This window comes from Spermophilus citellus (genome assembly GCF_964194105.1).
Source record: "Spermophilus citellus genome assembly, chromosome: 6".
Classification (NCBI taxonomy): Eukaryota; Metazoa; Chordata; class Mammalia; order Rodentia; family Sciuridae; genus Spermophilus; species Spermophilus citellus.
Genome location: NC_138187.1, coordinates 9940556 through 9954243, shown reverse-complemented (window position 1 = coordinate 9954243; position 13688 = coordinate 9940556). Strand labels below are relative to the sequence as shown.

Here is a 13688-nt window from a genome sequence, read left to right as displayed (position 1 = left end):
GATGGGTGTTATGGGTTGGGCTCACCTACAAAGGAAGGATGGAAACATCTTCTACTACTGCAGAAAAACAGGAGGGAGGGGGCTGAAAGAACACAGGTTGCACTTGGGAAACAAGACTGTCATTGAACAACAGCAACACATTGAAGGCACCCCACGCTTATGACGTTTCAGTCCAAAGCAGTTGAAGTTTCGCAGCGGTGGCAGCAACGCTCTGAAGGGGAAGAAGGTTCGGGACAGGCAGTTAATAGAGGATTTGTTTCTGGGGCTGTTTCAGGTCTTGGAAGTGAGGGAGAAACACCGGAAATCGGAGGCTTCTGGGTGCTCCTCTCACCTCCAGTGGACTTTCCCCACTGTGGATGTTTTGAAGTTGCTGCTGATGTCATTACCGATTTCCTAAGTCTTGATGATGGGGGACAAAAATGAATATCGTGTTCTGTTTTGTAGTGGGCTTGCATTTGATCTGTCTTTTTTAAAAAAGTTGTTATGCAGTACCCTCTGGACCCTCTGGACCCTCTGCCTGCCCTCCCATTTCCATGGTCACGGTCTTTATGGGAGTTCTCCAAAAGGTTCTTTCCCTCCCATCACTGCAGGGGGGTTCAGGGTCTATTTTTTTGTTGTTTGTTTGGTTTTTGTGAGTTTGAATGTGTTGTTGTTTTTTTTTTTTTTGTTTTTTTTTTTTGCTTTTGACATCAATGATATGAAAAGTCCTATCAACATAAGGATGGGGGTCCAGATAGTGTCTCACATCCATCACCACTTTGTGACCCCTCACCTCTTGGGATTAGAAAATGCTCCCAACGTGGGCAAGTTCCTCCCGGGATAACTCCTCTTCTGAAGTGCGCTCTTCTCCGAAGCTCACCCTCATTTTTCCTCTACCCACCCCCTTTACCTGGAAACAGACGGCAGGTGGCTAATGTATATGTGTGTGCTCAAATGGACAATTTCTCTAAATTGTGCTACTCATATGATTTCTTCATCATGGATTTCAGTTTCAAGTTAGGAGGGAAAGAAAAATCAGCCCCTCAGTGTGGGCACGTGAGTTGGCCACCTTGGTGCGAAGCTGAGAGTGGGCCTCAGTTTCTCCTTGCTGTGCTGCTGGGTGTCCGTGCTTCTGTCTTCCTCAGCTGCCCGCCGGCGCGTGTGTAGGCATGACCCAGGAAAAGCGTGATCTGTGTCCCCAGGAAGTTCGTCCCTGGTTCCTGCAGAAGGTGAGTGTGTGGGTGCTTGTGGGGAGGAAGGGGAGGGCATGGGCCAGGGTGACTTTTTTGCCTCTCTCAGTTGAGTGTGGTCTCCAGGGTGCTCCCTGCAGTGACAGCTCAGACAGTCACCTCCGTTTTGCTGTTGGTGATGAAGTATGGCTGTGTGGGTGGGTAGTGCTGCGTGCGAGTTCCCAGGGGGTCGCTGGACCCTGTCTCGGCCGTGCCCAGCTTCCCCTTGTTGCTGTAAGCCTGCCGCCGGAGAGACTGCTCGCTGGGCTCCCAGCCCTTAAAGTTGGTGGTGGAGTTGTAGGCCAGCGGGTGGGGGGGCATCTTGTTGGCTCGGGACTTCTGTCCGTTCTGCTTGGCGGGACCATGCTCAGGGCTGAAGGCCCGGGGCTCATCCTCCACTCGGACGGGGTGCAGAGGTAAGTTCCCCTTGGCAGCCAGCTCAGCCAGGTGCCGTCGCTTGGAGTAGAAGTCGTCATTGACCTTGTCAGCTGTACAGTGGGATGGGTGGACGAGAGGGCAGGGAGAGGGAGAGAGAGGAGAGAGACAGTTAGGGATCATCAGCAGGCCAACCCGGGAAAGGCCTGAGAACGGACCAGCACAGAGAGACACCATAGAAGCTGCACCTGGAACAAGACAGAGTGACTGTCCACGTCACAAACAAGAGCAGGACCAAGGGTCAAAGACGTGCCTGGGGAGGGGGGAGGCGGGGGGTGCTCTCTAGAGCCTCCCAAACCAACGCTCCTCCTCCCACAGTCCCACCTGGCCTTCCGCCATCTTTGGCTTCCCTATGACATCCCAGCATCATTTCTTCATTGTTAAAATGATACATTCTCGTTAAGAAAAATATGGAACATGCTGATAAATATTCCTGTCCATCACCTACTGCTCGGGATAGCCCCAATCCACCATGGGCTGTGTCCTCTTCAGTGGTTTTAATCAATGGAGTTTATAATTATATATTATAATATAATTTGGGATTATATGTGGTTGGTTTGGTTGCTATTAGCATTAAGCTGACTTGTAGCCAAATCCCAGCTCTGCCACCAATAAGGCAGTGTCACTTTGGCTAAGTCAACTTCTATTACCATCAGCTTCTGCGCGAGGAAAGTGGTAAGACTGAGGAAGTATTTATTTGGAGGGTTCAGTGCTTTGACATGTGTAGGCACTTAGATATGAGCCACCGCCATTATCATCTTGTCATCACAAGGACCGCTTCAGGTCCCCCTGCACCATCCTAGCAGGTGCTTCTCCCTCCCGTCACAGCAATGAGCAGCATTTGAAATCAGTCAATGCCCCTGTTGATGGACATTGAAGCTTCACCAGTAATTTTCTATTACAAGTAAGGCTGAGATGAGACCCTTTGGGCCTAAACCTCTCTTTATATTGAGTATTTTTAAATTTAGAATAATTCTAAAAATATTTTCTTAATTTACATCAAGGATGGGCAAACCGTGACCCCACTGGATGCCAACAAATCCAGTGACCACTTGTTCACATAAATGAGGTCTCACTGGGAACAAGGCCACACCTGTTCACATCTGTGCTGTGGATGGCTGCTTCTATTCTGTTATCGCTGGGGTAGCACTCAGGACTTGTGGCAGACATGGCCTGGAGACCTTGAAATACTTACTATCCAGCACTTTAAGAAAGAGTTGGCTGACCCCTAATCTGGATTACCCAAGTGGAAGCAAATTGGTCAGAGAGTGCAAACTCAAGACTCTTGACCACGTTGCCAACTACTCTACAAGAGCTGTGCTTATTTCCACCCGATTTCACCACACACCTGCACAGATTGACCCCTCCTTCCTTATTTCTTTTTCTTTCTTTCCTTATTTATTTGATGATGCTATGAGACTGCCCCTTTTGTTTTATTTTCTCTTGTAATTTTTTTATATCTTTATTTTATTTACTTATTCTTTTTATGTGGTGCTGAGGATCGAACCCAGGGCCTCACACATGTGAGGAAAGCACTCTACCACTGAGCCACAACCCCAGCCCTTCTTGTAATTTTTTTACATCATAAGATTCTCTACTTTTTAAAATTAATTTATGAACAGTAAACTTTTCGAATTATCTCTCTCTGGAAGCCAGAACTGTTTGGGCTCCTTCATTGACATGTTCAATGTCCCATGGTATCGCAGGTGTGACTTCATATCAATTATTGGAGACCATACCAGTTCCATATTTTTTTCATTTGGTCCATTCAATGAGAAAATTAGAAAAGATGGGGATTATTCCCCCTGCTTGATAAGTGAGGGAAGTGTCAAGCTCAGGCACGTGAGGGACTTCACTAAGGTTACCTGTGGCTAGTACGTGTCAGGGTAGAAACCAAGTCCGATAAACATCATTTGATGCTTTTGAAAGAACATAGAGGGGAAGCTTAAATTCCCCAAGTCCCTCACTTGCTACCTCTGTGATAGGGCAGACATCACTCATTGATCACAGAGAGCTCTTTCCTGGTAAGACTAAGTCTACTTACACTCCTCAGCACAACACCCCAGGAAGTGCCTGTCAACTTCAGGCTTACTACAGTTGTAGGTGGGTTTACTTGTTATGCAAATAGCCCTAATAGTCTTTGAAGAGAAAAGTCCCCTTTCCCCCAATTCTAGAGCTATTTGAAGGTAAAATATGCACAAATCAAAAGGAATCTTAGAGTCTGCAACTAAAAATGTGAGAAGCACAAATTCCTGAATGTTAGAAACCCTCAGGATGGCACAAGTTAACACAGGAGCTGGGCTAGAAGCCAATCTTCCTGCTTTCCTGAATGCCACATGCCTTCAACAGAAGAATGCCCGAAGAGTTCTCTTAGATTTCCACATTCATCTATGCAGTCACCTCCTGGGAAGACTGACTGGCATCTCACGTTGTATTGTTATAGTGTATGCATGTCTGAATACGTAACAATAAATCCCACCATTATGCACAACTATAATGCACCCAGAAAAAATGTGGGGGGAAAATTGACTGGCATCTCTGTCTCAAGGAGACCCCCACATCAACATGATGCATATTTCTTCTTCTTTGGGTTCCTCCTTTTCTTTCACATAGGACCACCCACCACCTAGCCACTCAAGCCAGAAACTTGGGAGCAGTTGTCCCTCCTCGTCTCTGGGAGTACAACTGCTAAGTCCTCGAGGGACTTCCTATTATGTTTTTTTGGTACTGGGACTGAACCCACACCCCTATGTGGAGAAGGAAGCCCAGGCCAGCGCCCTGGGGGCTGAGAAACCCACAGACCAGTTACTCATGTTCACCACAGGCAACAGCCTGCTAAATGCCAGATGTCCTGGCCATCCTGGACCATATAGCCATCAGCCAATCTGCTTGCTAACCCCAAATATAGAGAGCCACAATAAATCTAGAACAAACCAGAACTACCCAGCTGATCCTTAATCATGATCCCAATAAACATTCAGAAAACTAAGCCATTAAGGATTGGAATCATTTGTTATGCAGCAGTAGATGACTGATACATGCCAATAGCAAAACCCCTGGGATGGGAAGGAGCATGGTAGTTCTGAGAAATTGAAAGGATATCTGTTTAGAGGGGAAAAAAAGCAAGGCTAGCTTTCAATCATCAAATGTCCACAGAACAAGATTATATTACTCACACCTATTTATTTGTCTGACCATCTCCCTCTACAGGACTCGAGTGTTTTCAGAGAGGTGAGGCACAGATTGGATGCCTGGGGCACTGAAACAGCTCACCAAAGACAGACTTTCAAAATTATTTCAGCAACAAGGAGGTGGCTGGAGATGAGGTGGTGGAAATGCAGTTTTCATGAAATCTCCTTCTCATAGTGTTTCTGGTTTCCTCTGATTTGGAGCAAGACAAAAGGGAAGAAATGCTTACCTGGCCACCCTCTGCTTTGTGCAGCGTGGCCTCTGTCTTAGTATATGAAAAGAACTCGTTGTGAAAGAAATAACAGATTCATTGAACACTCTTGTAAGCCTCATTAATAAATGCATTAACCTAATCGGTCCTGGTACCTCGTGGGCAGATGGCTGACAGGCAGACCGGGAAACAGACGCGTTGGCCTCTCAAGAACACTGGCCATCTCCTGTTTGATTTTTCTTCATTTAAAAAAGAAGGAGAAAGAAAGAAAAAGGTGCTTTTCTTCCAATGAGTCTAATTGCCTTGAAGGAACTGGGGCTGTAAAATTAAACCGTACCCTTCCTCCATCTGTCTCCCACTTAATTAGCAGCAGACACCAGTACAGGTGCAGGGCGGGACAGAGCCTCACTTCCGTGCAGAGAGGGAGCGTGGAGGTAATAACCAGTCTCCCAGACAAGCTGCACATGTGAGGGCTCCGCAGGAGGCCTCCCACCTACCATCTTTCCTTGGGCCAAAGATATCTCAAGGAGGTTCCTGCAGCTCATGCTCACCCGGTGGTATTCTTGGGTCTCAGGTGATGGAACACACCTGCTAGGTGATGTCCCACCTCAAGCCTTCGCCATTCCTCATGAGCTCTAGGCCAGGCACCCTGCTAGGGAGTTTATGTTTTTCCCCCTCCAAATACTCTCAGCAACCTAATGGGGGAGGGTGCTATTATTGGTCTCATTTTATAATTGGGGGAACTGAAGATCAGAGAAGTTTTGTCCAAGTGGAGCTGGACTTTGACCCAGGATAGGAAGCTCTACTTCTTGACTTTATGGCCACTTGCATGGTAGAAGATGAACACTGTTCTGTGACAAGGGGCTGAAGGAAAATACCCCTTCAAAACTATAGAAGTGAGGATTACACAGGGAAAACACTCTTCTTGATTCTTTCTCTCAAAACTTCGGAAAGCAAAGTACATATGCAACTACCGGGTTCTCAAGAGAAAACACCAACAGTTAAGGCCAGAGGTTTCATGACATCCCAATCTCCCACTACACAACAAGAATAAATACTTTTTTCCTTGTCTTCATGAAGATGGCTCAGGAGCCCAGAGCTGGAGGTGACATGAGATTCCCCTTCCAGGCTCTGGTTATACAGCATTCAGTGGGCTCCTCCATTACGGGAGGCATGGGTCCTGGAACCTTTGAGGTGCACTGGCATTGGCTGAACTGAAGGCCAGTCACCAAAGGAGGTGGCCTCCCATCCCAGAGCTGGGTTACATAAGGAGCCACATGCTTCTCCTAGAACCAGGAGGAGACTGAGGTCCTCCCCCGGGGCTGGACACTCTTTAGGATCCTTCCACATGTCTTCCCACTTAACCTCCTGTGTCAATGGGGTGGGTGTAGTTGCCGGGGCTCTGTGCACTATTTCTCTCCATGACCATCTAGTGAGATGTTCACCAATACTTGTTCTCCTGTGCTTCCACTATTCCCATGCCACCATGCAGAGAGCGGCCATCACATTTGATGGTAACCAAGAGCCAAAGTGTTGGTTTCACATCCCCTACTAGGCTCCTGGAAGCCATAATTGAGCCCCAAGTCTTGAAAGGCAAGACTTTGGCAGTGAGATCTGAAAATGCTGGAAAGAGGAATTAATGAGGCTGAGAGTTAGAAGGATTCAGTGCACCAATGCATATTGGACATAGGCACATCTGATTTTGGTGACTGTAAAATCTCCCTTTACAATATGAAGGAAAGAATGCTGAACTTAATTGAAGATGGAAATGGGTTTAAATCCCAACTCTTCCACTTTATAGGCTTGAGACCTTGAGCAAATTATCTAAGCTCTCCAAGCTTTGCCTATAAAATCAAAAATAAAATAACATGACTTATGCAATGGGGGAGTTTCCGGTATTGGAGTGAACCATGTAGAGTGCTCTGCACCAAGGTCATTGCCTCAAAGTAGGTATTCAATACATTGCGGCTGCTACTGCTGTCATTGTTAGAAAATAAAAGGAATTTAAAATGAGGATAACAAAATCTACTTTGCAGAGTGCAGCGGAGAAGTAAATGAGACAAGGCATGTAAAATCTCAGCATATTATACATGGTACAAATTAGGACTCCTCAAGTATATAACCCCATTCTTAGAGATACTGTAGATGGCTTCTTATTTGCCATGCTTATCTGCTGGATCAGATCTTTTCAACCCTTTTTTCCCCCCCTTGAGTACATGTTCATCCAGCTTCAAACGAGATTTTCCAGCCTTCTTAGATGCCAAATCTGACCGGTGTGCCTGATCTCTCACCAATGGAATGGTAGCAAAAGTGATGTACCCAATCTCCACATCAAATTACTTTGCTTTAAAGAAAACTGCAGTCCTGGGTGTCCTCTCTGCCCCTTCCCAGGCTAGAATGATACTATGACAACAAATACCTATAACAATGCTGGAGAGGACAGCAGGGGAGGGGAGAGGAGACCAACGAGGCTGGAGGAGCCTGGATCCTTGAGTGACCACTTGGAGTCGAGATGCCCCACCAACCTGGACCACTCCAGTGGAGACGATCACCTGAGAAACACATGTCTTTATCTTAAGCTACAACATTTGTGGGGGGCCTTTTGCTAATGTCAGGTGATATTTGCTTTAACTTATATAGAAATAGTTTCTGGGTCTCTGCCTTTTTTTTTTTTAACCTCCCTCACAAGCTAAATTAAAAAGTGAAAGGGGGACAGCTCCTGATATTAATAAAATATCCAGGCATTTGTCTTTTCTTTTGAAATACATGCTGTAAAGCTGTGCTGGTTCCTGAGGCTATCTCAGCAGGCAGAAACAAGAAAGGCAGGAAAGAGTTGAACTCCCTAAGCAGGAGAGGACCAGGGAGGAGGTGGTAAGATGTGTCTTTTTGGCAAATTAGCCCCATTTCCCCTGGTCTGTCCGGGTCCTTGCTGCAGAGCGCAGGAAGAGAGAATTGCATTTGGACCAGTCCTAATGAAGCCCAAGGCCTCACCTCTCCCAACAGGACACCGAGTTTTTCCTGAGGCTCATCACTCAAAGAGAAAACCAGAAAGGGGTGTCCAGAAGCCTGGCCCCTTCTTTATGTTAACCCTGAGTGCTCCTGAAGGGAGGTCTCACTGCCTTTGGTGGGAAGATTCTGAAATTGCCTGAATTGGGCTTTGCACCAAAGCTGCTTGTGTTGTGGCTGCTGGGAGCCCTTTGTGAGTCTCCTGCTGCTGACAACCCTCTGAAACCTTGGGCCCTCTGCGTCTTCACTTAGGCAGACCAGGTCTGTGGCCGCCATTTTCAGAATGGCTGTCCAACAAAGGTGGACAGGCTTATGCCCCAGCCATGGCTGACTACAGAGTCCTGGAGGGAAACCATGTGTTCACTCTCTGCCTTTCCATGTGTCCTGCATTGCTGCTCCAGAGATGGAGCCACTTCTTTTCAGAAACCCATTGTGTGGTTTGTCTTCTGATGAGCCTCCATGCTGGTGAAATTTCGTACAACTGGTGGTTTTAAAAATGAAGAAAATTGAAGGTAAGAAACCTTAGTCCCATTTGCCAACTTTCACTTTACTATATTTCCCTGCAATCATCTCAAAGTAGGTAATTATGGGATTTGGGATGTTGGATTAATGCATGAATCAATTTATTGGCCCTCTGCTGTATCCACACTCTTTTCCACATGACTTTGAAACTCCTCCAGGGAAAGAGAAGAGGCTCGCCACTGGACTCTGAGTCGATCCACATGACTGCCGATGTGAGCAGACACGATGCAGACAGAGGTCTGAAGAAGCGCTTGCTAGGCTTTGGCTGCCCTCTTGCGCCTCGGCCACCATCATGAGAATGTGTCCGGGCCACCCTCTCTGAGCAGGGGCAGAGCCACATAAGTCATTCCAGCTAAAACAAGCCCAGATCGTCCATTATCCAGCCAACTCCCAGACAGATGGGTGAACTTAGCTGAGACTAAAAGAACCTCCCACATCAGCGCAAATCACTGACTCCTGATCTAAATAAATGCTGAGCTCTAAAAACTATAAGCCATGAGATTTGCTGTCCATTGTTACACAGTGTGACGTGGCCATGGACAATTGATACAAGTACCAATTATTCACTCACCCTACTTCTAGGAAGGAAGAGCCCTCAGTTTTCAGGTGGGAGCCAGCTCTCCCCTGTTCTTAACCCATGGGGTGACATACCTCTCCACTCCTCCACACCCTGCTATTCTCCAACACAGTCCATCTTATTGCTCTCACCACAATGACTTTTTTGGGGTAAGTGCAGGATGAAGCAAGCCAATCAGAGCAAAGCCTGGGATCTGTATAGAGACAGGGGGAGCCAACAAGATCAATAATCTCAAGCTTTCCAATTCATACACTTAACAGCCTATTATACAACAAGTTCAAAGATATCTTACTGGCTAGAAACACCACTGGGTCTAGAACATAGGTCTCCAGACTTCCATCTGGCTGATTTTTGGTTTCCAAGTCCTTTAGAAAAGACAACACATCCTTCACATTCTAGGCCCAGCTTAATTTCATAATTTATTGACCCAATGAATGTTGCATGCCTACTATGTGCTGTGGGCATCATGCAAGGTGGCTTTGGAAGGAAAGCATCCAGTTGGCTTATGCACAGAGGAACCTACTTTCAAACTTATAAAATGTTTATTGCAACTCTGATGCAATGGCTTTTTCTGAAAATCAGAGAACCCTCTCCACTGGTTCCTTTCATGTCCTGTGGATTCCCAAGGAAGCTCATCCAAACTCCAGTGCTTGCTGTGTGCTTTTCAAAAGGGCTGAACTTGAGAGCAGGTGGGATTTGATTTTTATTAAAAAAAATCACCTCTTATCACCTCCTGTGCTCCTCCTGCTCTGTATCCTACTGCTCGCTACCAAACCAATAACCCAAATCAGAAAATTGCGAGAGCCAGAATTTCAAGTAATGTTTTAAGGTGGCCTTCAGGTGGAAGTCTCTCAGGACATCTGCAGGCTGTGTGCACTCCAATGGAACTATAACCCAATTACACGTTTTCTATTGCTTTGTGCCTTCAATGTTTCTGGGACTAACACTTCTCACTGGGCTATGTCAATTTTCTTAGAGGAAAGAAAGAACTAGAATTCGTTGAATACCTACTGTGGGCTAGACACTGTTGTACCCATTTCCTCTACACGATCACATTTACACCCTCTTAAAGAACGATGGTGGGGCAATTTCATTCTTTCCATGTGGCAGATGAAGGAATGTGAGGCCCAGAGATGTTGAATAACTAGGCTGTCAAGTTACCCCGCCATTGCTAATAAGTAGCAGAGCAGGAAAACCAAATCCTAGAGTCCACTTCTGATGCTGGCATCCTCTAGCTACAGCCCAGTTCAAAACATCACGAGGATGATCATTTTATTTCAGCAAACATGAAAAACACTCATGTTGGGCAGAATGCTGGCAGGAAAATTGGTGCTGTAGTGCAAACCGTGCACTTAGGATAGGGTAGGTGTACACGGCACTGTACATAAGAATCACTCAGAAAGTGTGTTTTAAAAAAATCAGGGACCCCCCATTCCCAAGTTCCAGGTGCTTAGGATTGTTGGACCCTGGATTTACATTTGTAGCTGGTTTCTCTAGTGGGACTGGGTCAAGTCCTTGAGCCCCTCTTTGAGGTCTGAGTCCTGGTCCTGTGAGATGCAATTTTCTTGTGTGGTTTTAGACAACCGCAGTCATCTCAGCAGGTCCCAGTGTGCTAACCTGCAGAAGCAGAAAGCTGAGTGAAGTGTATTTCTTTCTAAAAGATGCCTTCACAATGGTAAAGAATTATCTCTGCAGCAGAGGTGAATGGAGACATAGTGAGTACTGGATTTCTTTCCACGTATTTAGCACCTACTCTATACCAAGCCCCGTGCTAAAACCTTAGTTACATTACTTTATATCATTGCTCCCTCAAACCCAATGGAGAGTGGAGACGGACTGTCTCCTATTTCAGCAAAAGTAGAAATGGAAGTTCAGAGCATGTGAGTGACTTGAGCTTATGGGCTGGTTCCAGTCAAAACCAGAGCAATTAAAATCACAGTGTGATGATGGCAGTTTCCCCCAAGTTCAGTGCTCCAACATAGCTCTGGACGGTACAGATGCACATCTCAAAATAGATTTCCAAAAGCATGCTACAACTTGATTACGACTGTCCACTGGGCTTGAAGTGGTGTCTTTCTTTGGTTGGTTTTAAACAAACGTGCCAGGAGTTCCCAAGGTGGACAGGGGTGGGTAGGCAATAGCAACTACGAGGGGGCAACTTTCAGGGGAAGCCCCAGGTCATGCAATCGACAGTGTCCCACCAGCCTGATGTTGGCCATTTCCTGTCCTGGCAGAAGCGGCTGTCTTCCAAAGCAAATAGTAGTCAATGAGTCTTACATCTTCAGGGACCTTGTCCTCACTGCCACCCTTCCTTATCCAAACTCCCCAGGTGACACCCCCTTCCTACCAACTCCTTAGCCCATGCCCTGTGTTCTCAAAGGGCATCCCCAGCAACATCCATGCCACTGGTTATAAAGAGGTTACCTGGTTCGCCTTCAGAGGGAAGAGATCTGATGTCAAAGGTGTTTGGGAAATGAAAGGTGTTTGGGTTAAACTGTTTAACGTTTTTGATTACTGCAGGCTTTTCTGGAGCTACAGGATCTTGCTCACTTGATGGTAGTAATAGCAAAACACCAGGAGAGAGGTGCACACGCTTACCACTCACCCTATCCCAGGTAGTGGGCCACCTGTTGTAAGCGTTACCTTCGCAACCATCTAGGAGGCAGGTGGTGTGATTGTCCTTATTTTTCAGGTCATGAAACAGGAGTTCAGAGAGGTCAAATAACTTGCTGAAGATAACAGGACCAGCAAATGCTGGGGCTGGGATTGGAACTCAAATGTGTGGGAGTCTAAGCCCTCACACTCCGCTATGTCTCCTTTTAAAGGAGGTAGCCAAAGGTGGGAGGCAGGCCCATACAAACCCCCCAACCTTGTTGTACTTCATCTGCATTCATGGTCTAGAGATGGGGTAGACGACACGAGAGAAAGAGAGTGACCCCAAAGGCCCTTGGGCCTGGCCCTCTCTGGGACTCCTTTGCTCCTCTCCAGACACTGCAAGTTAAGTAAAAGTGCCTTTAGCAGTAAAAGTGCAGGGCAGGTGAGGTTAGCCTGTTTGGGTAGAGAACGGCTTTCAGACCCTTGCTTCTGATCTGTCCTGAAATATTTTCTAAAAGCATCTGACAGTAATCTGCTCTAAGGACAGGGAAGCAGTCTGCCTCCAAGTGCTGTCACGAGATCCTAATGGCTTTGTTTTTCACAGGGGAGAGGAAAAAAAGTTTATGCCTCTCAAATTAGCAGGTCTGTCATGTTCTAAATTGTTTGCATTTCTAAAAATGGACTTTGACATGTGAATAGTCATTAGCTAATGTAAGACCCAAAAATCTGTTTCTTTCAAGGTGACAACAGGGTGATCAGGGGATTCTCATTAAACAGGTGGCTCTAAAGATCTCTTCCTCAGTGTGAGACTACAGTGACCTTTTGGTCTTCTACAACTCAGTTTTTATTTATTTATGTATTTATTTATTATGAGTCTTTGGGACCCTGGTCAAATTTCCCTCTTAGAACCTTAACCCTCAGAAGGATACCTAGAGACTCCATCCACGGGTCTTCGGCTCCAGCAAGACTTCTCTACTGCAGCAAAATGATAGGTGTGCTGGCGTGTGCTTCTGTGGCTGCAAAGTGAGACCCCTGGTCCCTTGGTCCCTCCTTCCTATCATATCCACTCATTCAGAACACTCCACGTTCTTCTCTCCATCTGCTACCACCCCAGAGCAGGTCACCACCCACCTACAAGAGACCCCAGTTGGTGCCCTCAAGTCCAGTTCACCTTTTCTTAATCCAGTCTCCACTTGGAAGTCAGATGATCTTTTGAGCAGACAAAACAGCCAAGCTGCTATCCTACCTAGAATCCTGCATTGTCTTCAACCTCCGTCAGTTCAAGGTCATTAAAGGATGCTACCTCTACCTCCTTGGGTCAGGTAGTTCCTTCCCACTATCAAATCTAGCAAAGCGTAAGGAATGAAGAAGAACGTTTTGGGTCCATCCTGAAAAAGAGCTGTTCCCTTTCTAACTTTGGAGTTAGGAAGACTCGGGTGCAAATCTCAGGTCTCCCTTAACAGCTTTTAGGCAACAACTTGATTGAGTTTATCTCCCCATCAGAAGTTGAGTTATTTCCCCTACATTAAAATAGTCTGTATTCTGCCATTTTTGCTTCTGTAGAATTCTGAGGAAATAAAAAAAAATCCACATCTCCAAGATGTCTTACCTGGGGTGGTTTCTGATAGAGGACTTCTCCTTCAGGCAAGGGATGTCAGGAAGCCACTGTCCAACAGTTGCCCTGAGCATAGGCACCCCACACCTCAGCCCACGTGCACACACATAAACACTTACACAGGGGGACTTAGAAGGACTTGCAGGAAACCACTCGAGATGGACACAATTGTGCACTGGGTCACATACAGACACCTGGACTCTCTGTTCCTTTATGATTTAATATTAAATTCAACAACACCTGGACAAAAAGCTAGAAAAAGCTATACGATACCTTTTGGTGACTTAAGGGTAAGCGTCGCCACTGCCCAGTCACCATCAGAATTTCCTA

At 46.3% G+C, this 13688-nt stretch overlaps 1 protein-coding gene across 1 annotated transcript in view; it reads right to left on the bottom strand.

The window, feature by feature from the left end:
- Window positions 1-1260: 1260 nt before the first annotated feature.
- Window positions 1261-13688, bottom strand: part of SHISA9 (shisa family member 9) — a 240415-nt gene continuing 227987 nt past the window's right edge. Inside the window, exon 4 of the mRNA XM_081298979.1 lies at window positions 1261-1696. Within this exon, the coding sequence (XP_081155105.1) occupies window positions 1317-1696 (380 nt within the window). The 3' untranslated portion in view covers window positions 1261-1316. The remainder of the gene's footprint in view (window positions 1697-13688) is intronic.